This window comes from Paramormyrops kingsleyae, chromosome 3 (genome assembly GCF_048594095.1).
Source record: "Paramormyrops kingsleyae isolate MSU_618 chromosome 3, PKINGS_0.4, whole genome shotgun sequence".
In the NCBI taxonomy this organism is placed as follows: Eukaryota; Metazoa; Chordata; class Actinopteri; order Osteoglossiformes; family Mormyridae; genus Paramormyrops; species Paramormyrops kingsleyae.
Genome location: NC_132799.1, coordinates 3,314,203 through 3,341,855, shown reverse-complemented (window position 1 = coordinate 3,341,855; position 27,653 = coordinate 3,314,203). Strand labels below are relative to the sequence as shown.

At 50.3% G+C, this 27,653-nt stretch overlaps 1 protein-coding gene across 3 annotated transcripts in view; it reads right to left on the bottom strand.

Moving 5' to 3' along the window:
- LOC111852352 (spectrin beta chain, non-erythrocytic 1) overlaps positions 1 to 27,394 on the bottom strand; it is a 73,050-nt gene extending 45,656 nt beyond the window's left edge. For 2 of the 3 annotated variants that reach the window (XM_072709399.1, XM_072709396.1), the window contains exons 1-2: positions 27,242 to 27,394; positions 3,882 to 4,075 (exon numbers count right to left, since the gene is read on the bottom strand). In XM_072709399.1, coding sequence (XP_072565500.1) covers positions 3,882 to 4,029 — 148 coding nt within the window. In that variant the 5' untranslated portion in view covers positions 4,030 to 4,075; positions 27,242 to 27,394. Of the gene's footprint in view, positions 1 to 3,881; positions 4,076 to 27,067; positions 27,220 to 27,241 lie in introns of those variants that run through there. The other variant, XM_072709397.1, reaches the window with a different exon arrangement.
- Between the last annotated feature and the right edge of the window lie 259 nt (positions 27,395 to 27,653).

The following is a 27,653-nucleotide window of genomic DNA, read 5'->3' as shown; positions in this document are numbered from 1 at the left end:
CTCTTCACCAGGGCTCGGGGGCACAGGTCGCACCCTGAATTCAGAGTGCGGCCAAGGCTTGGCCCCCCGCCGCGTTTACGCACACCGTGAACGGCACGGCCCCGTCTCACAGGTGGTGGAGAGAGAGGAATCTTCCTTCGAGCGGCTTAGCTTAGCAGCGGCATTCCAAACTCCCCAGTCCCTCCAATGGACGTCAGCGGATCTGGAAACAAATTAAAGCCGATCGCGTTTCTGCACCAAGGGGCCAGGCGATCTAATCAACAGGAATATCGCACTTGGCTAGGACAAGCCTGAGTTGACGTTTATTTTTAAAAGCACTTGATTTTATACATTTTTTACTTTTTTTCCCTAGGGTTATGAGAAGGTATTTAAGCAAAGGGCCCCACATTTGGATTACAAGGCTATGACTGGATAGCAGGGTAGCTCCAGCCTACAAGTACGCTGCAGACATTCAGGACCTCCTGTGGTGCAGCAAGCCATGACCCCCCCCCCCCCACCACAGGGAGGGGACAAACAACAACAAGCTCACTGGCTGAATGCTGGCTGCCCAGGAAAGGCAAGAACAGCCATATGGGAGTAAAAAAATCACGCCACCATTTCATCACACTTTTACCTTGTTTAAATCAAACTAGCCTTGAAACTATCGTTCATTAACGACGCATACTCGGTAAAATAGGCAAAGTTTTCACAAAGCCCAGATGCTAATTGCTATTTATTTTCTTGGAAGGCAAAAATTCAGCGAAATACAGGAAGTACTTTCAGCAACATCTACACACATCAGAGTGTAACATGGATCATCACCCAGCATGTCTTTCAAAAGCTAGAGAGACAGGGTGGCTGTTCGAGATACTAGGTCTTAAATATGAGGGGCGGTTTAATAAGATCTCTTGGGTTACCAACATTCAGCTGCATGTCCAACATGGTTTTCATGCATTGGGACACAAGGGCTACGAAGTCCTGGTTCCTTAATAAGTTATCTGGCCTCCTTCTGCATTTTTTACAGGAAGGTAAATAATTCAAGTGCTTAAGTTTCCTGAGTGGAACCCTAGCACGCTGGCCCACAATCCGCTGCTTTGACACAGTCCACGCGGCTGCCACAGAAACCGAAGCAGGACCATTTATTATTCAGTGCTGGATCTTCACCTGGATCTAGGGAAACTTCTCAGGTTTCAGGAGCACTACAGGAACGCATATTTCAATACAATAAGGGAGCTGTGTGAGGAGTTCACTGGTCTGCTTTTATCCTTTTGGCATGGAAAAGCGGTTTCTTTGCTTTTCAGGGTCGTTTAGGATCTTCAGAGACGAGCATCGATAAAAGAAAAAGGTGAACCGGAATTGTAAGAACTGTGGCGGCTGTCGTCTCAAGACCTGGCAGGCCAAAGCCAGAAATGAGAGGGTGCCATGCCTTAACTTCCAATAACTCATAGCACATTCGGCCATTCTTCTGTAACCAACCATGGGCTATTGAAACAGAGTGTTTTTTTCCTTCTCTAAACTTTAGAAGCACCAACCTCAGAAGATATAACCCCAGCCATCAAACCCAGAAGGACTCGTGACCTGAGCCACTGACCTCTACTAGTCTTCCATATCTTTGGCTCTGATCATGACTCCAATCCACAAACTATGTGGATTCCAGGCGCTCCTGAGAGAGGGGGTGGAAACGGCCTGGGATTTGAGGAAGGGGTAACCCCCTCATTGGAGGCCACATGGTTTGCGTTAGAGCGCATGCTAGCAGCTTGTAGGGTAGCTAAGGTGTGACCGGGCCCTGGAGACCTTCACTGGATACTTGCATTACACCGCATTTCCTGTCTGTGTCATAATGGAACCAGTCAGAGCTGGTGTTGGGGGCTGGGGGCTGGAGGGGTTGGGGCCTACAAGTTAACCATTTTGATGGAAAGTGGACAGATGAGTATTGGATCTGAAAATCACTAATATTTATTCAATCCAGCAACAGAAGGTTTTTTTGCCCCCACAAACATGGGGATCGGCAAACCATACCGGCAACATGATTCCTGCGGCATGAGCACCTTTTTTTTTTTTTTGAGAAGGTCTTCGACCACTCAACCGCACGTCCTTCTAAGGAAGCATCTGGTCGGACAGGAATGCAGGAAAACATGGTCACATGAGACACAGGATGCTCAGAGGAATGCCAGGAGATCCGGGTTCTGTTCCCCCCCCCCACCCATTTTCCTTGGAATGATTTCCGAGGTGGTGGGGTGAGGGGGCAACAGATCTGCACTCTTGTTAAATAAAGACCACCACTCCTAACAGCCATCCATACATGCTGCTGGCCAGCAACATGGGTGAAGGTGCCCGGGCAGCTTTTGTAAAGACGACTCCCTGCACAGGGCAGTCTGAAGCAGACGCCAGGTCAGCACCCTTCGACGGTTCTTCGACTTGATGGTCAATAGATCAACTTACCTGACAGAGCAAATGAGATACACCAGTGCTTCCTGAATCAATGAAGCAATAGCAATAGGTTTTAAGCTTAGTTAGTGAGATGTATTTTTTGCAAATCAAACACTGTGTCTGTCCATCCATCCATCCATCCATCCATCACTCCAGTACCGTGTTGGGTCCATTTCCAAAATCTGAATTCTCAATCCAGTTCCTTCCTTCAGGGCCGAGTTCTCTGAGTGATACAGAATCGGTCTATTGCTTGCCAAACCAAACTTGGAAGATTCTCCATGGAGCTCTACGGCAATCAGGAATGACGACCCTGTTGCTTTTTACAGCCTCTTATGTAAATTACTCAGACCCGCCACTCCCACATGCCGTCACACCAGCAGCCGTGTACGAGACGAACCACTCGGATAAGCAGAGCCCTGCCAAGCACCCGGTCCTGGAGTTACAGGAGGCCACACGTGGGTGTAGGCTGATTCATATGCAACATCTGTACAGAGGCAGGAAGCCAGGCACTGGGATGTGCCGGCATCTTCTCTCTGGCAACCGAATGTGAGCCCAAATTCTCAGAAATACAGGCGGTTTGGCACTTTAAGAAGTGGGTTCAACACATGTGTTGAGGAACATATTGCAGGACATCCATGTATAGAAAGCCTATGGTATAAAAGTCCGTGGGTTAAAAGGGGTTACCACAGAAACACCGGAGAGCAGGTGGGTGGAAGTAATTCTAATGTGCAAATCAAATCCATATCCATCTGAACTGATGACTTGAACACCTCACATCAAAACTTGAGCACCATAGTTACCGGGGGGGTGGGGGAATGACTCACTATTCCTACAGCTCAGCTGACACCAGGCTATGCGAACCAGCACATAATGATGGATGGAGGTAGCAGAGAGAAGAGTCTTAAGACCAGGGCCTCAGGAGAACCTAGTCCAGTTCCTGAATGCAACAGAAATATCTGGCAGCCATTTCACAGAATCCCCCAGGTTACTTCTGCTGCCTCCAACAGTAAATCGTAGCGATAGGGAGATACGGAATGCAAGGAGGGTCATGTGAACACGAACAAAGCAGAACTGCCAGGGAAATATGAACCCCTCCCCCAGATGTGGCTCTTCATATCCATCCAGTGTGGCTCCAGGTGAAAGATCCAATGAGAATTTCATGAAAAGGACATAACCTAATGAAACACCTAAAATGTCTGCCGGCTTCCTATATTCCAATCCCTACCCTGAGTTCAGTTATGTCTTTTTAATGCCTTTCCTCCATCTCAACTTTAATCTGCTTCTTGCTGTGTAAACGGCAGCAATCTTAAGCCTGAGAGAGCAGCCTCTTACAGACTAAGGACTTCATTTTAAGCTGTAGTAGGTTCTCTCATTACAGAGCGGTTTGTAGGCATAATTAGGCCTAGCATCAGCTGCCGGCCACCCATAGGGGTGCGTCAGGGTCTAGTCCTCGGTGCCATTGATTCTCTAACCTGCCAGCGCCTTGATGCGGGAACGCTCGAACAGCCGGGCCGAGCTGTTCTCATTGTCCCATTCGTCGGCGTCCCAACGGTTGTTGACGTCGCTGTACTGCTGCTGGATCTCCATGTGGTCGTATTCCGCGGCTACCGATGTCGTCATGACCCTTCAGCAATCACGGTTTGTCATCCGCTTCTTCTCATGAAACCTTAAGGGGTAGAACGAAAAAAATTTTAATATCCACAGAGCGCCATTCGCCAACTGCTGCGAACACTTGGGCGGAGTCATGGTGGGCTTCACCGACACAGGTCCATCTCCAGATGTATCCCAAACCCATTTCCTCTGTATAACTGTGAATGTTGCCTTTGGACATTCTAGCTGTGCCACAGCAACTTGTACCTCCTTCGCCCGTATGCGTCTGCTTTTATAATAAAGGAGTTTTAACAAGGTTACCACTCTGAATGAACAACAGCACAAGGGGGAGTAATACGGAGGGGACAGGAGCGACTTCAAGACCCAAAGTAACCAGACAGCTGCTTCCAAAAAAAAAAAATCTATTAGATTTATAAACACAGTAATTCACAATAAATGCATTAAACTTTTGTAGTTGTATTACCCTAAACTACATTTAAAAGTCTGGGGGCTGGAAATATTTTCCCGTAGAAGATGGCACATTTTTAAAATCTGTTTACAGCGCCACCCTGTGGTGAAGTGTGAAATTTTACTCGGACACATACTGCACAGCAAGACTGTAAGTTTAGTGCCATCTACAGACCACACAACTGGGAACAACCTCTTGAACCAAAAAGATATGCACATTTAACCAATGATCATGTATAGCTCTAGTACATTAAAATGCTCTAGTACAGTTTGTCTTCCATTCTACATTTATTTTCATAAAAACACGTTTATATTCTGTAATATATCTTTGGTGCATTAGAACAACAGCCCACAATGCTGCTAACTTATCTAACTGAATTAATTCATTATCATCATCTATTCCAGATGACCATGTCCTCCTGATTTTAAACAAATTAATCTTGGTAATTTTTGCTCAAGGTCAAAAGAGAAAGTTTAAAATAAATGCCAGCATATTTTTAAATAAAGACATTACAGCCCAACTGATGTATGAGGATATTTTGAGAATAAGACACAAACCACCTGGCACATGTGGGGCGGTCGGTACAGGCCGAATAATCTCAGCTGGTTCCAGCACAAAGCCGGCGACGCGGCTGCAGATCTGGCATCATGCTGAGTAAATAGAGCACAAGCTGTTCTGCGGAAACGTTGGCGTAGACGGGCGTGGCGCTGAGAAGGGAGACCCTCCCAAGGGGCTGGCTGTACCCGGAAAAGGAACAAGCGCCAAGGAATTCTGGGAGCCGGGACCTTCCTCCCACTGCTGGCTTTGAAATGACTTAATGCCTTTTTTTGGGGGAATTTCTCCATATTAGGGAAAAAGCCAGACCCCTGCAGCAGACCAAAGCGAGGGCCGTGCCCAGGATGGCAGGGCCGCTGGCAGTCAGCCGGCTGGTCGCGACCCGGGCCCAGAAGCCATCGCCCTGTCTCGCCGAGAAGCGGTTTCGCTAATCGGTACCACATTTCAGTTGTAAAATATAAACTTGTGGTTTACTCCTGTGGGAACCCCCCCCCCTCTACAGGCAAAGGCCACTTGAGATGTTTACCTCCCACGCTTAAACACACACACACCCCCTAACATTCCCCACACCCGTTTGTGTGGCCACTGCATGGATATGCACGTTCACTCGGCTCCTGCCCCCATCTGAGCTGACAGATCCACTCGCGAGTCTCCTGCTGTGGACTGAGGGGGGGGGGGGGGGGGGGGGGGCGTGCAGCAGCTTGGGACTAAAATAAGACTGCATATTAAAATCCCAGAAAGAGATTTAAGTACAAATACAGCTATACAGAAGGGTTCTGGTTTGTCGGGGAGGGGGGCATCCTTAGAAGGCCAGTTAGAGAGCTGCATGTAAACCTTACTCATACTTTAATTTAGCTGATGCTCATATCTAGAGAGGCAACAACAAAGGACCAGAGCATTAAGGAACAGCCATTTATCAAATCAAGATGCCGAGTTACAAATGAATTTACATTAATATTAAATCTGCATTATAGATCCTCTGAATCATTAGAGAGCAGCAACTGGGAAACAGAGATATCAATTTTCACAAGCTGTTACTGACTCCCCCCCTTGTCATGCTAGGAATGGCATGTCCTATGAGGGACCAGTCAGGACAGGTGTACCCAAAGGATTCTTAGCACATACTATAAGGCGAGAGTAGGGGGATTCAAACTGGGTACTGGATTACTTTGAGAATGTGCAGTGGTGGAGGGTACAGGCTTCCTATCAATGCCAGCAGGCGGCGCCACAGAGCAGGAACAAGACTGAGTTCCTGGAGGGTGGCCGGTACTGGATATCAGGACAGATATCCCCAGCCCGCCAGGCTGACAGCAGGGGCAAATCGATACCATTCGTTTGCCATCAGGCCATGCTTCCTTTCATTGACATGTGGACTGTGCCAGCCCAGGGGATGCTCTTGTTTTTCTCTGTTTTTCCCAGCATGAGGGCCTGCCTGAGCAGGTCAAGCGGCATCGATACCGGAGGGAGAGGACAGTGCTGGGCCGGCTGGCTTGCTGGGGTTTCATTTGGCTCAGAAGGACCCAGAGCCTGAAAACCGCAGCAGTCCCATGTGGAATCCTGAGCCCTGAACCGGCTGCTCAGCTCTAACACACCTGCAGCCCAGTGAGAAAATTCTAATATATTCAGGACCCCACGATTGCGTGCCTCGCACATGCCTGTTCGTAATCACTGGTTCACCGCTTTTCCATTTAGTACTTTCAAGCCGCAATGGAAAATGCTTCTGGTAGCCAATGCACCCAATTACTGCGTTGACTGCTTAGGTCTCCCACATTGGGCACAAGCTGATTGGCTCATTGGTCCTGCAAAGTGATTGGTGAGCAGAGGCAAAACTCATCAGCTGGGATCATGGAGTTGAGTCACAAGGTCTAATTATTACAGAGTATATGAGCCGCCCAGCATGGAGGAAGCAGGCATTTCACTGAGTCTAAAAGGACCCGAGATGATAGAAGACATCTCACATAAAGGGAGTGAAGGCTTAGGAACGGTGAAAAAAAAGGTTGCACTGCACTCCAAGATCCATACCAACCCTATGGAGTGGAAATCGAGGCGGGATCTCTTCGCAATGGGAACAAATGCCATCTCAGCTGGGACCAAGGGAAGCAAACAGCAAAAATCCCATGTCCCACCAAGCCAGGGGACACATCAGGGGGCTGACCCCATGACATCACCACTTCAGGGACCTCCAGACCTCAACCCAGCTGCAGCACACTGACGGCCCAGAGGAAAGAGGCCAGAGATAAGGAAGTCAAGCATCTTAACCGACCTGCTTATCAAAACCCAAGGACCCAAGTACTGCACATGCACTGTGGCCTTTTGTTCCATTACCAGTCGGTTTATTGGGGCTTTAGGAAAGGATCATCTTTCTCCTTTTATTGGAACTAATACTTTCTACAGAAATTCAAACTGCACTGTGGAGCAGAAGCATCCCTCCTGAGACTTCCAACAGCCTTCTGGACACACTCCCAGCTCCTTAACCGCGTCGCCACCTGCTGTACTTATTTAATGTGTCCCTGACGACTTTCCGGCACAGCATGCCAGACTGATGTCTGGATATTAAGACCCAAGAATGCAGGACGAGGCCACCAAGGGCCCCATCGTTTCCACACACAGGTGCAAACCGCACAGTCAGTTTTGGCTCCATTGTTCCAAAGGTCATCGACTCTCTAGGTCCTCAAACATAAACCCAACATCTCACAGCAGACCATGGCATGAGCTTCTGCATCTCAGAGGAATGAATCGAGGTGACGATCACAGAGGCCGCGTTGATGTGATGTTCACACACGGCTGTCCCAGGCGTGACATGTAACAAGCAGCATAAAGACATCAGCCATGTCGTTCGACACATGGAAACCATGAAATTAGTCACCCATCCCCTTCCCTTTCCTGGAGGAACAAAAGCAAAGTTCTCAGTCATCTGTTACACCCACCCACCAGCCTGACAACCATGCACCAGATTTCTGGCAGGTACATCACTTCCAAATCACAAAAAAAAAAAAACAAAAACCAATGCATGGCTGCAAGATATTCCTCCCCCAACCTAAGACGATGTGTATTTTAGACAGAAGGGGCAAAATCACTTAATATTTTCAATGAATAACAAAGGGTCTCTGCAAGGGCACAAAAACTGGAGTATGGAAATAATGACACAAGCAGCCTCATTCTTAGGACTGAAGCCGCATGCTTGTGTGACCATGACGTACGCATCCGCTCAACTCTCAGAGCAGCCGGCTTAAAATCCATCAAGTCAGGTCAGCACATCCGTCTGACCAAAACAGCCACGACAACCAACGAGACAAAAGAAACTGGAGCAGAGAACTAGCCAGCCAGCCCTGAAGAACAGAGAATCACCATGGATGCGGAAGAGCTTGTAACATTAGGGATTGAAGGGGAAAAGAAGTGGTACGTTCTGGAACATTTTCCAGATGCGTTACTGCACGTGACTGAGAAGCGTGAACAAGAGAGTTAACCAGCCATGTGACACAGAACAGCCAGTCTGCGAGGTACCTGCGCTTATGTACGATAAGTCAAAAGATAATTACTTTAAATAAATAAAAGCTTTAACTGAAGTGTCTCAAGACTGTCTTTTCTCACACCAAGAACAGTGTTCAAGCCCCCGAAATACAACATCAGCGTGCTCACTCACCCCCAAACACGTGAGGAAGGTGCCATGTCAAGGCTGAGGGAGGACAGGAGTCCCAGGATCTGTCCCTCATTCTCTTCCCCCTACATCCATGGCGGCCACAACCAGGCCCGTCTAGAAAGGCAGTGCACCCACCCCCCGCTTCCACCTCCCCCAAAAGTGCCCCACTGCAACCACAAACTGCATTCCAGTCAGTATCCACCCTCAGCCAGCATGCATGCGTGCGCACACACACACACACACACACACACACACACTTCATATATTCCTATCATTGTGGGGGCTCTCCAGTCATTTCTATTTGATCACCACGATATGGGAAATACGAACCCGCAGACACTAGCACGTGCACACGCATGGAGTGACCAGCCTTCACCTGGAAGCACGAGGACTGTGTCCTTCAAAAGTTTAATGACATGCTCAATTTTCAATTAAAACCTTTATGTACGTTTATTTTTCCTCCAAGTCTCTTAAGCAAAAGAACATCTTTTGTCATACGGAACCCGTCGCCATCTCCCCCAGTCCTGCCCACAGCCTTCGGGGGCTTCTCCGTTATTAGATTCCTGCTGTACACTTTAGCACAATACTGTCAGTCAGGATATGTGGGCCGGACAATAATTCCTGTACAAACAAAAGCAGAGGCCTTGACCTTCAAAATCACCTAGGGCAGTGTCTACAGCAACCATCCTTATATCTGACAACCAAATCAAATGTTTTATAACCGCCAAGACATGAACAGCAGACCTCATTGTGAAATAAATCCCCTGTTTTCCCCCCTCGTGTGCTTCAGTGTTTCATAGCCAAGACCCTCTGTCCAGCAATGGCGCTGACTGTAGCTAGTCACCGAAATGCCCGTACCTACCCCCCAAAATCACAATGTTCATCTGTACGCACTTCAAAGCCACCAAAAAATCCTTCCCTTCTAAGAAGTTTCAAAGACCTTACAACCAACAGACCCACCCTTGTTCCAAAACATTAGGAAACCTATACATAGTTTTATTTTTTATTTTTAATGGCAGCCAAGCTTTCTGGCAGGTCCGACACACCACAGTTCTGGTCCCTTCAAACGTTTCACAAGAGGAGAGAGCAGCCAAAAAACACAGGAAACACGCTGAAGTGACCCTGTACACCATTTATGAAATCCAAGAAGCGCCGAAATATTCGACTTTATCCGTGCCGTAGCTTACAGCACCATCGATACACAGCTGTCTCAACACTAGCACTGCTTAACGCCAGGAAGTGAAAGGCATTCCACGCTATCAGCGCTAATGGCTAAAATATCCGAAGCCGTGCTATTGTTGTATTACGCAGTCCCGTGCTATTTTCTGCCCTGTTAAAATTACAGATGAGTCATGTATTCTTCCTACCTTATAAGGCATGTGACAGGGCGGCGTGAGCTCTGATAAAAGGAAACCCCTGACTGTTTCTATTGGCCACCTATAAAGTGGCACCTGATAGATCAACGAAAGCTAAACTTCCACATCCAAACGAGGGCAGGAGAGGCGATTAATCAGGGAAAATGCCTCCCCTAACGCTGTGCTGTGCTTAATGAGTAAAGAGCCGTCAAAGTCGTCCATGTGCAACGCTGATGGAGTACACAGCCAACCTGCAGGGCTCTGCGTTTACAGAGCAGTAGGACTGGACTCAATCACAGCTGGATGGCTTCCCTGCCAAGCCTGTCGGCGTTGTAATGATACATCAAAGCACAAACAAAATCTTAGGTACTTAGTATAATCTTTATGACCCCTATTGGAGAATTGGGAATAAAGTACAGCCCTGGTCACCAGGGGCCACAGTCCAGATAAGCACCCTTATCCAGTACTGGGGAATGTTTCACTTTTTAACAGGAAAGAAACAGGAAGCCTCAATATGGATGAGCCATTTATTGGCAAGTGGGTAATGCTTTTTTAAAATACAAGCTGGATCCTGTGATCCAGCTCAGGTAAACCAATGTCGTCCTGGGGAAGCCACCCCTACTGGAGAATGGTACATTCCTTCTGTAGTTTTTCACAGCCCTACACATGAAAGACAATTAGCCACTGGCCATGAAGCTAAGGACCCTTTCCCAGTTGCTTTCCCAGTGCTCTGCCATGATGGTGGATGGGCAGGGAGGGTGTAAGTCCAGGGACCTGAGGTCCTCCCTTTGAGGTGGGCGTGGCAGCCGAAGAGGAGCAAAACCAGACAGAAATGGGACATTCGCGCCATCTGGCCTCGGACAATCCTCCAAAGTTTTTACAAGCCAAAGAAGCATCAAGAGATTACAAACACTGAGAGCCAAATCTCTGCACTCAACTCGGTCTGTCTGGCATCACAAAGTTGTCATTTCCTAAAAACAGTCTCCGATTCCTCAGGGAGAGAGCAGACTGTGTGTTGAAGAACACTCGAGGCCTGGATTCTGAATAGAAGACAAGGCCATTCTACAGTTAACGCTGGTGATGAGAGGAACACATTAGCCTTGAAACCTGGACCCACCCAAGCCTGTATATCACCACGTCCTTCCCCTGCACACACTATGGAATACCAAGTCCCTGAAGTCACAGGAGGAAAACGGTCTGGACATCAAGTTAACCAGGCAGTTGAGATACAAGTGAAATCGAATCCGTGTCTTGTGTGTATTCTCATACAGTAAAGGCGGCCATATACTTCAGATAAAACCGACGTTGATTTTGGCAATACGAGGCAAACTTTTTCATTCTGATGCCACCCCCACGATTGGCTGACATAAATGTGATGCAGCGCGGTTGGTCAGTAAGACTAATTATGCAGTTACCAGCATGCTTTGTGCTGCACTGCACTTTAGTGTAAATTAATATGCATTTGTGTATCTCTGTTAATAGTAAATGTTGTAACCATGTAGTGTTTGCCATGACACGCGTGTTCCATTAGCGTGTCACCGTGAGTGTCGCCTCCTTCAGTGAAGGGTCCCCTGCTCTCGCCACCATGTGCTCATTCACGCTCTGCACGTGGGTCTGCTGCCTCTTCTGCGCTCTCTAGGGCTGCGGCGTGACACAGAACGAACAAGGCGGCAGCGTCGCTTTAAACACGTGACAGATCTTTCTTGCCGACGTGTTCGATTCCGTTTTGTCCAGACATCGTTTTCCGTGTACAGGCCGCTTAAAAGCACCACGGGGGGTGGGGAGTTGGCCGCATGCTGGTAACTTGTTACCGCTGGACTGGACAATTTCCAGACTGAGTTTTCACAGGCAGCGGGGGCCTGGGAAGGGATTGGGGGAGCTCAATAAATACAGAGAAACACAACAAACCCACAGGGACACGACAAACCGGAAAGGCCAGAAAACACTGAGGGTCACGGAAAAGGTCACTTTCCGATTGGGTACCTACAACGAGGAGGCTGGTGCAGGGCTGGGACGAGTGTGCCGCAGCAGTCCCCAAAACCAGTAAGGAGGAGCGCTCTGCCAAATTAAAAAGGGAAGGGGTTCAGTTTGAGCAATCTTGAGGTCAGCAGACACACCTCCAGATGTGAAGCACTGCAAGAACTCCAGCCCCCAGGAATACACCATCGCTCAACATCGTTTTCAGTGGCCGCGTTCCAGAAGAGCGCACTGTTCCCAAGACCTGTGAGGATTACAGCCCACACACTCAGGGCACTGACAATGAATTACAGATGTGGATACTTTCTCCCCACCCAACACAATGGGAAGAATGAATATTCCAGTTTAGCCAATGAGGTGACAGATGCAAATAACAGAGTGCTGTTTAGAAGATATCTGCTGACAGTCACCATTTGTAGACTGCAGAGCCATGGCTTATTCTGGAAGGGACTGTTCCAGTGAATAGCTGGTGCTGAGTCATTCCATTTGTCTCGTCAGGTCTGATTGGAGTCAAGAGGTCTAATGAGGGCGTCCGCTTGTGACAGCGCAGCGCTGAACCGCGGGCTGTCTGCGATTAAGTCGATGTGCGCCTCTATCTCACTCAAGGTTCCTGGGCTGGCGTCAGGCCAGCAGAACACCTCCCAATGCCTGGGGATGGTGGGGGAAATTGAGGGTAAAGACTAGCAGCCAAGTTGCCGAGGTCGCACGCCCAACATCTGTGCATGACTTAATTTCCTGGATCCATCCTTTTTGGAAAATGTTAGACATCTCCAACCATCCCAGGCCCTGACAGAAAGCGGCATGTGTCTTAGTGATCGATGCAATATACTTCCTTTGTTACCAAATTACTGGTAACTGGTTATAGTACCCATCAGAGTAGCCATTAACCTGGATCAGGCAGTACACCAAAATCCGAGCAAACAAATTATACATATGCAGGAGCAACTGCAACCAGCATCCACACAGTGAATTAAGTTGTGGTACACACACAAACACACATACACGTTTGCATTGAAATCTTTGTGGGGACTGTCCATTCAATTCTATCGGAAAAACCCGAATCCCAATAATGACAACCTTAACCCCTACCCGGCCCTAACCTAAATCAAACGAATTACAAGACATTTGGTCCCCACAATGAAATATATACATACCCCCCCCCCACACACAAAGCCATTAATGGAGGGTCAGGCCTGCCAGCCAGCTTGAGCCCTTAGTGTCCTCATCATGGTTCACAATGCATCACGCGGCTATATAAGCCTAATGGAACGTAAAAGCCTCACACTTCCAGGCAGCCTCCGCATTCCTCAGCTGCCCGACTGCCATTTAATTAAGCCATATGCTCCCAGGACCTGACTAAACTGTCCGTGCTCTTCATTTCGCTAGATGGACAGGACACAACATTGCAGCCTGTCGCCGAATCTAAAAACAGACGCGGTCGCCTTCTTCGACCAATGTGGCAAGGGGGTGCTCAAATGGAACAGCTAAGCGGGACCCGGAACAGAGCTAGACACCAACACCTCATTAGTCAAGATTATGTTGGTGCCTAGTGGGGAGAGAACGGTAAGCCCCGCCCCCACAACCCAGGACTGTCCTTTAAGGACAAGGGCTATGCCTGCTGTGGCTCATATCAGCCAAGCACGTCAAGCGAGCCCAAGGGACTGAATGGAGATGCAGCTCCAATGTGTTTCATATTGTTACGTTATCTAAATTGCACTGCTGAGTTGCTTAGCAACTAGTGCGAGCACCAATTACTTGAACAGCTCATGTTTTTTCCCCCTTTTATACATTTTCATTTTCCAGTTAACAGACTCAGTTCTAATGAGGCATCCAGCAAACTCCCCTGGATCTTTACCTGCAGCCATGAGGTTGCAAGTCCATGATCCTTAACCTCTGTAGTGGCCATTGGTTTGCCCACCAGCGGTCATGTGCCGCTGAGGCTCTCCCAGCCGCTCGACCACACTCTCAGCTTTTAGCTAATGCTTCCCATCGCAGTGAGAAGATCAGAAGAACAGAAGATCAGAGAGGAATGTGCCTCAGACTGCGTCAGATACTGACGATGCTGCCACAAACGCCATACTGTAGCTTCATCGATGTTGCTCATCCCTCAGTCACTTTGGCAGTTGAGCAACGCCAAGAGCCATCAATCCAACAGCATTCCTCAACTGCCAACAAGGGCTACGGGAGACTCCCCAAGGGGCCAGGAAACAGACGTCCACTGAAAAGCTACCAGTCCCTACATGAGACAATATGCTGCTGCACCTTTGGGAGGAGCTGTGAACATAAACATGCACTCATTAAGACTGCTGGTACTTCTACACTGCTACAATGCCACCATCGCAAGCCTCTCCACTTTATCATTTACTGGCAAATCTCATCTGCACTCTGTGTCTGATTCGTTAAATGACTATCTGTGACTACTGACCTTCCACCTGAAGCAGCAGAATACTATGCCCTGTACCTAGCACACACGCACACACACAGAATGAAAGACGAAACAAAGAATCCCACTTCCCCTCAACTGGTCAGATATCAGGGGAGATTATATAAATATCCGGCCAGCTCACTGCCAGTTCTGATGTCTTCCCTAGAAAAACAGCTTAACATCCGGTACTCCAAACATTTGGACCGAGCGAGCAGGCCCAAGCACGCCGACACTGGGAAATAGCACCCGTCTCGGGTTCTGCTTCTGACATAGACACATAGGTTTAGATTATTTAACCTAGTACACACGCCATCACTAAAAGAAATTAGCGCACTTTCTCTTTTCAGTTTACGGTTCAGTTCCCTGGTGCTTAAGGGCTCTGAGCAGAGATGGAACAGAACCAGTCTCTCTGAATTAAGACTCTGCTTTCAGTCCCAAGCTGGGAGGAAAGAAAAAAAAACCCTCACACACACACAGAGCGGAGCTGTTGCCGGGTTGCCGTTATCCTTCCAGTCCTCACTCTGCGCTCACTCACGCTCACTCCCACGAGCTTACATAACCTCCCCCCCCCCCATCTCCCAAACGCTTTTTATTCACACGGCTGCCAAGGCGGCACCTGCCCACTAGAGCGCCAAAGCCCGTCTCAACAGGACGGGCACTTATCAGCTAGCCGCACCCCACACCCCTTTTCTGACCTCTGTCTCCCTGTCACAGCCGAGGCAGCCGAGTCCATCCTACCAGCCCGCTGCCTTACCCAGCTTGGAAGGAGCACAGTCATTAACGGCCCCGTACCCCAGCTTCATGCAGTCAGACAGACATAGCTTGTGGGGCCACACAGGAGCACTGACCCAGAGAGAGGAGGCAGGCCACCACCCTTTTCGGTTAGACCGTGCCGTTTACTCCACCCATTTACAAGGACACATCAGACCAGATCGTTTTCACATCTCCACATTTTAGCGCTTTTTCCGAACGCTCTTGGCGTGAGTCATGCGGGGAAACGCGGCCACGAGAGACGCATCCCGAAGCACGCAACACTTAAACGGAACAGGTGGTATGGCGTCGATGTCCAAAAATGCTCAGGCGTACAAGCCGGCATCGACGCCAAGGCTCATGCGGAGGTGACAGCCATGCGGCCCGGACCTGTCGTTACCGACACCGAGATACGTGACGATTTATACGGGCCGGCTGAATGAGTAAGAGCACGCGGCTGGAACGGATGGGAGCGTAACATCGGGATAAGCACAGCCTCTCCTGTGCGTCACGCCACCGTCTAACTCCCTTCCTGCACACATGGACTGCAACAGGTGAACCCCCCCCCCCAGAGAATGGTGCCTCTCCCCACACACACACACACACACACACACACACACACACACACACACACACACACACACACACACACACACACACACACACACACACACACACACACACACACACACACACACACACACACGAGCTTCTTGGTGTTCGGACGCCCGCACTAAAGCCAGCTGCGATTGTCACATTGACAACACGCCCACCTCAGCCTCAATTTGGGAAACTTGCATGGAGTCACTCCAACGATCATCGCCGTGCTCCTCAAAGTATCTGTATCTACGGCAACCATTCAGATTTCACAGCTACCGTAATGCATATTTTCGCAGTTAAGTATTCTTAAGGATTGCATATATACTGAACCCCCTCAGTAAAAGTGAGAAGAGAATAAACAACAAATAAAAACATTATAAAATACTGCGTCTTTTCTGTACTGCTTACTAGTAACAGAGATTCAAGAAGTTGTTGAATTTTGATGATCAGATTTAAATTTTTTCTTTAATCGTTATGCATCTGACAGATGGCCTCCTCCTCGACGATGACGCTCCAACTGTGAAAGCAGCCACCAGATTTACGAACCGCTCCATCGTGACTCCAACGTCGGCTGTGGCTTCTTGGGGCCCAGGGATGGAGGGAGGGAGGAGTAACACAAGCCAGCTCCATAAAACAATTCGTTCTGACGTCGCCCCACCAAAGAAAAACAACAGATCCAAGAGCATGCGGGTGTGGCTGCGCGGGAACAAAGCACAACTTGGAGGGATAAAGGGGGAGATCTTCTAAAGCAACAAGACCGACGCAACGGCTGATATTACTGCTGCTTAACTTGATCAGTCATTTCATTTATATTTACCAAAAACAGACCACGGGATCATCTGCAACACACATGTGTGGAAGAGAAACCGACAAGAGCTGTGGCTGATCCTTTCCTGTGCTTGGCTGTCAGAACGACAGCCCCAAGGGAATTCTGGGAAAAAGGACCTAACATTCAAAATACCAGCATATTTTGAAAATGGTTAGAAGTCTACAGAAGTCCTCAACCATGTATTTACAGTGGCCAATGTGGTTCAGAGATTTAAAAGTGGCGCATATGGCTTTGGTGATGACAGGTAAGTCTTTGATGATGGTCTCCAGCACGATGGAAGCGTCAGTACAGCAGAGCTCTGAGACACTGCCAGAATTTTAGAGGTCACTGATCGCCTGGTTCCAAAGACGCACGATGGAGGAACTCCACTGAAATGTGGGAGTTTTTCATGACGCAGGCAGACTGGGAAGGAGCCAGCGAGGCCAGACAGCTGCACCCCACCAAATAGAGGCGGAGAAGCCCGGGCTTCACACAGGAGCCGGCAGCAATGCGCATCTGGGGAGATGGAAGTGATCCACGGGAACGGCCTGTGGATGGTTAGGAGGGTGTCAGTCCACAGCGCTGCAGGCCTCAAGGAAACCCCGGGTAGGCCTCTGAAAGCCATCAGACTCCTGGTCAGGTCTCCTGTGTCAGATAACCACCAAATCATTTCGGTACGGCCTGAACCCCACCCACGCATATCTGTTGGTCACAGTGGTTTCTTTCCTGTTTATTTGTTTGCTTTTTTTTGGGGGGGGGGGGGGGCGGGGCGGTTGAGAGGGATGATAATGACTGAAGACTTAATATTGAGGGTAAGATCCCCCTTCTGACTATAATCCTGGCCCAGGCAGACAGAATTCTACGCCATGTTAACTGCGCAAGTGAGTGACCCGACTGTATCTCCAACAGGATGTTTTTGTATCATTTGGGCAGTCAAGCTGTGGACCAGCTGTAAGCAGTTGCCTGGTCACATGGCCTGTGGGAGCGGGCGGGAGGCTACCTCAGCTGGTAGCCAATCAGATGCTAGAGAGTGGAGGGCAATTCTTCAGTCCAGCCTGTAAGATGCTTGCATCGTGGTATGGCCAGGATTCACACATTGCAAGCAAAAATCGTTGATATTAACAGAGACACTCAAGAATCACAATATAACTAAACACTGTCGACATGTTTCTTATAGTTTAAGGGACTCAAAGTATTATGCAACTTTTCCGAAATATTACAAATGATCTTAATACCAAAAAGAAAAGAAAACAGTCATGACATGGTTCTGGACAGAGCAGTTATTAGGATACTAGGTCAAACATTCAACTACATTTATTCCACATAGTAGAAACCGTAAAGAACCACATTTTATGATCATTTGAGAGGCTCAGGGCATCTAGAACCACACAAGCTGCCAAACAGACGGCAGAGCCACTAACCATGAGTGTTTCCATAAAGGAACCCAAAACCGCGACACAGCGGGGGAGCGCAGCGTCGCCATGGCGATCCACCTTTACCCCCAGACCATATGAGCAGCGAGGAGGGCTGCCTTAACCAACAGGAACAATGTAATAAAAGGCCCAAAACAAACAGCAGCACTGTGTCTGGGGCAGACGGTGCCCTTCCTAACCATACAGCTGCTTCGTTTAGAAGGCTGCATATGGCTAAGACCATTCTGGAATGTTCAGTGCCGTCCTCTCACCGAGGACCTAACCGTCTTGTTCCCTGTTCCAGGTTACCCAGCTTGCATGAGGTCATAAGGACAGAATCAGCACTAGTAGATCTCCTTCAATGTGATTGGCTCTGAAGACCCGTGATGACCTGTGATGGGACAAGCCAGCGGGGGTGGGGGACCACACCCCTTGTGATTTACATGAGAAGCCACGTGCTACAGACACAGGGGTCATTGTCAGGAACATACTGCTGCAACTTCGTGGAGCACGACCACGGCCCTCAGTGCAAGAGGAAATCCCCAGGATCTGCGGGAACAGGACACCGGCTCGCACCCAGCATCTCAGATAGGGACATGCCCTCAGGGCTGGGGGAAGGCCCTCTGGATTGGGAATTTAGCTGGGAAACGTGGGAGTCAGGGATTCACAGGGTGAGACACGACACCAGGGCGGCTGCATTCGCTGCAAGGCGGCGGCAGATCGCCTATGTGGAGACAACTTGTGAATGTAGGCAAATAAAAATGGCAGACAGCCACCATGCAGTTGCTCAAGGAAAATAAATCCTCACAGAAACAAACCTCTCTTTAAAATTTTAAGACATTTTTTTTCCCTCCCCATTCAAGCCTCGCTAAGCAGACAGGGGCCGGATCGAGTTACGACTCCCCTGCCAGCAGCCAGCCGAGATTAAAGTTTACCTATGAGCTGCCTAGCTGACATGGGTACCAATTATTTTTTTAATCCGTCCATCTTCACCCTCCCCCTCCTCGCCTGGCTGCAACTGCCTGACAGCTCTCTGCTGGCTCATTAAGATGTCGGCAGCAGAGCCGGACAGATGCGGACATCAGCAGTATCGACGGCTTTGCAGTCCAGATGGGCAGCGGCTGCCGCCTCAAACAGCAACCTCATCAGGCCACCGGGGAGGGTGACATTAACCTTTACACAGGAGCCACCTACGAAAATGTCACCTTGCCCCCTCCCCACAAGGATTGACACTTTCAATCTAAAGAAATATGGGAAGCTATGTTTTGAGTGCGTGGGTCTCCACAGCACCTGGATTCCACAGTGCAGAGAAGATGGCGAGTGAGGTCAACGGTTTCTCCCGGCAACGGAACCACTGCCCTCATCCTCACCCGGCAACTGCAGGGATGCGAGAGCAGGCACCGAACAAAGGATGGACCTCTGGCAGATCCATCAGCCTTTAGGTCTGCGGTTTGACGGGGGGCCATCCCATGACTCACCCCGGACGGCTGGCACCGCGGACCTCAACGGCGTGCCATGTGAACAATGCTCCCTTCTCCGGCACGAAGAAAAACATCATAAAATGTCATTAGAAAGACAAAAGGTTCTCCTCACTGGGCTCAAGTTTGGACTGGAGGACATTGCGCTGGAGCTCCCGCTGAAGGACCTTTTCTGAGAGCCTTTCCCCATGACCTTTAACCCTTTCCCAGCACACTGTCACTATTTATAGGAAAACTCCGCTCCAGCCGAAAGCATCTCCATATCCCAGATTCACAACCTTGCCTCCACTTCATCCTCCTTAACAGAAGGCTGCCTGTCCATGGGTTATTTTGATGATAATGATATCTTAAGCTCAAACAGCCTGACGCTGGACAAGCTGTGTTTGGCATGGTACTGGAGCAGGAGGCGTTTGACTGAACCATTCCCCCCTCCAGACTACACAGAGTAGGTCTTAGTGCCCCCCCACTCCAAGCCTTCACTACCATGAGGTACCTAAACTGTGTCATAGGGAGGAGAAGAGGAAGACAATTGCTGCTTTCTATCCAGAAATATCGGTGGTGCGGTGAGAATGTCAGAGTCCATCAAAGGGCACGACCGCAGTCTGGAAACAGGTCGCAGTAGCGGCGACCAATAACCGCTGCTGCTGTGATGTTAGATGGCGGTTCTGCAACGTTCTGCTGCAGACACATTGAGGTACAGGCTAACATTGTCTCTAAAGGGGGGGGGGGGTTCAGATGTGCGTGTGAGTGTGCTGGGGGGGGGGGGGGCTGGCAAACAGACAGACTCTCGACAGACACTGTTAAGGCTTATCAGAGGGAAGGCATGAAAGAAAATCCCAGAAATGCCCAGAATGCCCGGAATGCCTAGGCTGGGCTCACTCCCAACCCCTCCACACCAGCGCACCGCCATCCTCGGACCCACCTTGTCTCCTGTGGCACTGAGCCCCCCCCCCCCCCCCAGAGTGTGCCATGTGCTCCTCACCTGTTCTACTACAACAGCTGACACCCCCCCCCCCCCACTCAATGACACCCACCTCCCCAGCTAGCTCAGAAAAGTCCTGACCCACCCCCATGCCACCACCCGACACAAATTCCACATGCTCCATCTGCTTCCAGTGTGCACCCAATAACAACACACCCCCCCCACTGACCTCGAGAATAAAAACAGGACACAACCCCACCCCTGACCCTGCTGTAATACGGCCTGAGAAATGAATAATCTGCCGCTCCTGAGATAAACATTCATAAGGCTAGTGCTGCACGACGTCACTGCAATACAATCGCAGGTGTGAGGCTCAGGCGCTATAATCCCCAGGACATTAGATGATGGGCATAAAACATATGTCTGGATGTCAGCTTTTCCTTACTTTATGTTTATTATATTTGGTTAAAGGAGCATGTTGGCATATCATGGAAGCGATAAGCACTGAAGTGGCGGTGAAGAAAGGGGCAACTCAGGAGCAATGACATCATTTAAAAGAGGAGATATTGTGGATAAACAAGGTAAAAGATGTTGGTGGTTTGGCGATACTTTCTGCAGTTTAAAATCCGACACATTTATTAAACATAAGGGTACGCCTCTTATTGATATTTTAGGCATACTGCTAATCTGCTTACCAAATTGTGGGTGTAAGTAAACACCTGCATTGTATTGAAAAGTTGGCGTCCAGACAAATGTTTACACCCGTCATCTAAAGCCCGGGTGATAACTGCACATACTCCATATATAATCGCGGCATGCGACATCCTGCATGCGACATCCTGCAGCCCTAAAAAAGACACATGCTGCCCATTTCTCAGCCCCGCTGATTCGCCATTAAGTCGTCAAACGCCAGCCATCCACCTCATTCATAGCCACACCCCAGGGAACACCCCCAGACCAAAGCCACACCCCCAGGAATGCCACTGGGAACGCCCCCAGACCAAGGCCACACCCCCAGGAATGCCACTGGGAACGCCCCCAGACCAAAGCCACACCCCCAGGAATGCCACTGGGAACGCCCCCAGACCAAGGCCACATCCCTGGGAATGCCACTGGGAACGCCCCCAAACTAAAGCCACACCCCGGGGAATGCCACTGGGAACGCCCCCAGACCAAGGCCACATCCCTGGGAATGCCACTGGGAACGCCCCCAAACTAAAGCCACACCCCGGGGAATGCCACTGGGAACGCCCCCAGACCAAAGCCACACCCCCAGGAATGCCACTGGGAACGCCCCCAGACCAAGGCCACATCCCTGGGAATGCCACTGGGAACGCCCCCAGACCAAGGCCACATCCCTGGGAATGCCACTGGGAACACCCCCAGACCAAGGCCACAACCCCGGGAATGCCACTGGGAACGCCCCCAGACCAAGGCCACATCCCTGGGAATGCCACTGGGAACGCCCCCAAACTAAAGCCACACCCCGGGGAATGCCACTGGGAACGCCCCCAGACCAAGGCCACATCCCTGGGAATGCCACTGGGAACGCCCCCAAACTAAAGCCACACCCCGGGGAATGCCACTGGGAACGCCCCCAGACCAAAGCCACACCCCCAGGAATGCCACTGGGAACGCCCCCAGACCAAGGCCACATGCCTGGGAATGCCACTGGGAACGCCCCCAGACCAAGGCCACATGCCTGGGAATGCCACTGGGAACGCCCCCAGACCAAAGCCACATCCCTGGGAATGCCACTGGGAACGCCCCCAGACCAAAGCCACACCCCTGGGAATGCCACTGGGAACGCCCCCAGACTAAAGCCACACTGCGGGGAATGCCAGTGGGAATGCCCCCAGACCAAAGCCACACCCCTTGTAATGCCACTGGGAACGCCCCCAGACCAAAGCCACACCCCTGGTAATGCCACTGGGAACGCCCCCAGACCAAAGCCACACCCCCCAATCTTTGCTCAGAAGCGAGGAGAACACTGAAAGAGGAAACCTATAAAAGCCGACAGAAATGTAACCAGGAGCAGTAAGGTGGAGACGCGTTTAAGACAGAGGATAACAGTGCATTAGCAGCAGCATAAAACCTCAGAGAGAACTATCCTGAGCCCAGCAGGGGACCAGTTAGCAACCATTTCAACTGAACCGAAGGGGAGAAACTGTATGACAAGATGATCAGCAAATAAGAAGGTGCTTTTTAAACAGATTAGTGTATTAGTTTGTCCCAATAAGCCTGAAATCTGAATGACTCTTGTACCACAGATCACTCTCTTACTGCGAAACAGCAAAATGGATGCGATTTGTTTATAAAATGACAGCGACACAGACACGGAGGTGTGGGGGGACGCGGGCAGCATCCAGGCCTAAAAACGACTATTTCAATAAATGGTGAAAAAGACCCCCCCCCCCCCCCTCAGTGTCGATGGAAGGTTTGTTTACGCAGAAACGGGGACAGTTGTGACAGACATCTTTAGGGACAGGTAGGGTCCAGTGACTGAGGGGGCCCCCAAAAACCCCCAAAAAGAAGGGGGAGATGATTAAAGAGAGCGAGGGGGGGGGGGCAGGTGAAGCTGTGCTGGCCATTATGGCAGAACATTGAGGGCTATATTTAGCTATGCGCTACCACTGGGCGGCCGCACTGGTTCCTGTCGCAGCGTCCCATTTTCCATCCCCGCTGTCCCCCCTCCTCCCCTTCCCCCCTTCCCCCATGAGACGCGAACCCATTTACTGCTGACTCCTCCCCCGCCACGCCCCGCACGGTCCAGCTGACTGACTGCCGCGGCACTAGCCAGGACGCTAACCACCGCATCACCGCGGAAAGCCCCAGCAGCGACATTCCACCCGAATCGTTTCACGACTCCGAAAATAAAAGGCTTTTTGTGCCCCGTTGGCTCAGGAAAAAAATGTAAAAAAAACAAAAAACAAAAAAAAGAAACAGCAGGCTCGAGCATTAACAAGTGCACGTCCATTTTGTGTGGGGGGGCAGGGGGGCGCCCACTCACTATTCCAGAAATAGTTGTTTGCCTGCTTTCCTTTCAACCATCAAGCATTCCTCTTACACATTCCCTCAGCCTCGCTTCCCTCAACCCTTCCTTTATCAAAAATGCAATGGGGGGGGGTGTCGGCAATATTAGGGTGTGGGACATTTCTGTTTTGTCAGGGGCCCCGCATGGAGAAACTCCAGCTCCTCCCTCAGGGCCAGGAACCATCACACAGGAGAAGGAGTGGGTCATAAACCAGCAGCCGGAAGGTGGCGGGTTCGAGTTCCATGAAGAGCTTTGATATAGGACCCTAGAGTTCCACTCCAGTAAAAACACACATTGCGTGAATGGGCAAAAATAGTGAACTGCTTCGGAAAACGTGTCAATTAAATGACCAAGTGCAAAACATAAATCAACCGTTTCTATCCAAACCTACTGACAGCTGGGCTACTCCTGAAACTCAAATTGACAGGATAGCAGGTAACGGGTCTGTGCCCTTGACCACGGTCTGACCTCGCTCACACAAAAACACTCAAGCATCACGTGCTGAAGTAGCGTGGGGCAAAGTGCCAAGAAAGCGTCAGTTTTAAATTGTTAACGTTAATGCTCATCTCCCAAGCGCACATAAAATATTCACGGCATTCTGGTTTATGAATCCAGGCTAAGACCCCCCCTTGGCCTCTCTTTACTCAACGCTTCTCTAGACATGAGGTTAATGTTAGCCGACGTCTCAGACGGCCCTCATCCACAAACAGCCACCTTCCGCCATGGTGCATAAAAGCAAAGCCAGCATGACAAACCTTGCCTGTTAGCTTCGCTGCTAATGACGATTGGCTAGGCTGAAGATCCTTGTCAAAACCAGGGCCCCCTGACAGATATGAGAGGGGCCACTGAGGGCAGGCGAGGCTGCCACTGCCCCAGCTCACAGAGGGTGACACTGGGGAGGGCCCAGACATCATGAGTGGCTCTCACAGGTGGACGCACATTTGGCAGGAAAGACGACACTCACAGAAAGTTAAGAAGAAAAAATGGGCATCTAGAAAGAAAACGCAGCCTTCAGCCTGCTGGCTCACGGAGGTCGCTAAATCATAACCACAGATGGTGAACGGTAAAAGATCTGAGCTGCAAAATCCTGCTAGGGACTCGAGCAGAAAAAGGACCGTTCGATTAACTGTGAAGCTGGATCGGGCTGTGCTTCTGTGCCGGAACACCTTCAACCCCTAAACGAGGACAGACGGGGTAGAGTGATGGCGGCGCAGTAAATCGAGGCACTGCGGAACTCCATGTGCGACAGCAGCCCCGCCATCATAAACTCTATAAGCACCAGGAACTGCAGCATAAACAAGCACCGGCCTGTACACGTCACAAAATGCAACCACCCCCCCCCCCCCCTCGACACAGGGTGTCTGAGGTGCAGAGTCTAAGTGCCTTTCGCTCCCTCTGTTCCACTCCCCCGAACCTTCCGGCAAGATGTGAAGCGCTGCAGCGTCACAGCTTAAAACACGCCATGGACAACACAGAACCAGTAACATTGTGAAGCCGGAGGGAGACAAATGCACAGCCAAACTGGGGACCGACCAGTACAATTCTGGTCCAAAAGACTCCATTAACTGCCTTATAACCATAGACTTCACTTCTGAACATAATTCACTCTGTCTTCTCTCCTCAGCCCATCCAGACAGTGTTTCATGATCAGGTGCTGAGTCAGGTGGGCCTTACCCTGTGCCCTCCACCCCCGGTACAAGGAGACAAATCTGTCACCACAGGCCACACACACACAACCATATGGTAACACATACCACAACTTACTCACGGCCTTCAGGTGACGTTGCGGAACTTTACTTCTGTTCACAGCTGAGGTCAATTTGCGTGGGTCTCCACACACACACACACACACACACACACACACACACACTCGCACTTTGACCCTGCAGCCTGGCGTCTGCCCTGTTTCACAAACAGCCACTTCAAAGAAAACGCACTCAAGGTAACACATCCTGCAAACACATTCTATCCTGCAAAAGCACATCAACAGCAACACAGAAACAACCATCCACTACTTTGCAACAAAAACAGCCACCGTATGGCAAATAAGCTCAATTAGGTTATTCAGTTAGTCGACAGAGAGTGAGGCGGACATTCTGACCTAAAATTTCAGTCTGACCTCAAAAGCAATGTCCCCAGCCCTTCATACCCTCCGTCAGGGTCCTACTCCACACAGCGGTGACATCATCCTCACCAAGGGCAGACAGCTTGATGAGGAGGATGTCATTAAGCACGATAGACAGCAAAGATAAAAGTGGGGGCCAGTGGCTGGGGGTGTCCTGTCCTACCAATATTAGACACCAGGCGCTTGGCACTGCCTCGGCAAATGTGTGAGCCTACACAAGCCACACACAGCATCCTGGACACCCAGGCTACAATCGCACTAGCATTCTGGATTTGGGGGGGGGGGGGCTGCAATATTTTCCGATCTTACAGAACTTTTTGCTTGGCATCAGCCTCAAGTGTACCAGGAACGAGTTCCTTTATAAAACCGTGAAAGGGCTAAGATGTTACATAGCCCGAAAAGATCTAATAATCGGTGAAAATGCACATTAAAATCTGTCCCTGGGTGTCGCGAGCTGAGAGGAGATGGGGCTCCTGATTGGTGAGGCTCCGGGGGCCGGGGCAGGCCACACAGAGCCCCCCGGTCACGGATCCGTGCGGCATCCCGTGCTTCTTTTTAAGGTCTTTTTTGCAGCTGGTCCGGTACCCCCTCCATTACAGCGTGCCTTGTGTCACATTAACCGCATTAAGACTGCAGTACCGCAATGGTCCAGGACGTAAGCCGGCCGTATCCGGACAAACTCCAAATTACAAACTGAAAAGCCGCAGACCTAAAATACCGCGTTCTACCACCATTATATTGCTTTATTTCTTGTTTAATATCGCGAAGGGCGCGTTTCTCAATGGCTGGGGTGATCTGTTTAAACTGGCCCATATGGAAAGCGATGCAAAATGTGCATGGAGAGCTGGCAGGTATGTAATGATGCGGACGGTAATTAGCTCCCCCATTCGATACAGCAGTTTGAAATATGAGCTCAGACGCGTAACTACAATGACCCCCCGTCCCACACCGTCCTGTCCCGTCCCATCCCATCCCATCCCGTCCCGTCCAGCACGGAGCCGCAGATACCGAGCGGCGCTGACGCAGCTCCACACCGGCCAGAAAGGCGGAGGAGGAAAACGTCGCATTTCCCAACCAACGGGTCCCCCTTCGAAGCCGGACTGGAAAACCGGATGCATTTATTTATTTATCCACGGTTAACCTCCGTCAAATGGACACCACATTTCCCCTGAGTGTGCACCCGCACGACCACGCCTGTTTGCATCCTCCGAGTCCCGGGAGCCTGCACCGTGCAGCCATCCCTTAGCTACCTGTTATAAATAAAACCTCCATGTTGCTACCATGTAGACAGCCGTGTCCCCTCCTGCAACCGCCCCGATATGTTTCCCACAACGAAACATCGCGAAAACGTACCGACCCACTCCGCTCGAGCCCGGACTTTATAACGGCTTTAACGTAAGAGGCCGAATATACACTTATCCTCCGGTCTTCGGCGGCTGCATCCTGCGTCAAACGCCGCACGGCTTCGGCGTCTTTCCGATAAAACGCCTTTAAGGTCGATTGTGAGGGAAAACATACCGATTTCGTGGGGTTTCTTACACCAACGGAGCCCGCCGAGATGCAGCAAAGCGTTTAGTCGCGGCGCCGCTTCCCCGGATCCCCGGATCCCCGGCGCCGTCGCTCCTAACCGCAGATTTTTTTCCACCCAAAAAAGACGCCGATGTCCCCCTTTTTGATGCCTTTCCCACTTACCAGTCGAACGGCGTACGGCGAGGCGAAGCCCACGATGAGGAGCAGAGTGCGGGGGCTGGAGGGAAAGGCGGCGCAGGCTGAGCGATCCGCACTGATTCCGAGGGGCGGAGAGATGACACCTCCAGCGGCGGCTTACGCCAAGGGTCCCCGCGCAGGGCATCTACACGCCAGAGCGCCGGCGAGGGGCGCCGCACGATTGCCCCCCAAACCCACTCAAAAACACCAAATCAGCAGTGGGCAGGGGAAAGTGCTTTAAAAATAATAGGATTGCCATTTCCTACATAATCATCCGCAAGCTGTATTCATACCGTCTGATGTCATATCATCGCACGAAGAAATAAGATGTAACATTGGTATTGATAAAGATTCCATGGCATTGGGGAACAGAAACCCCAATTAACTCATAAACAAG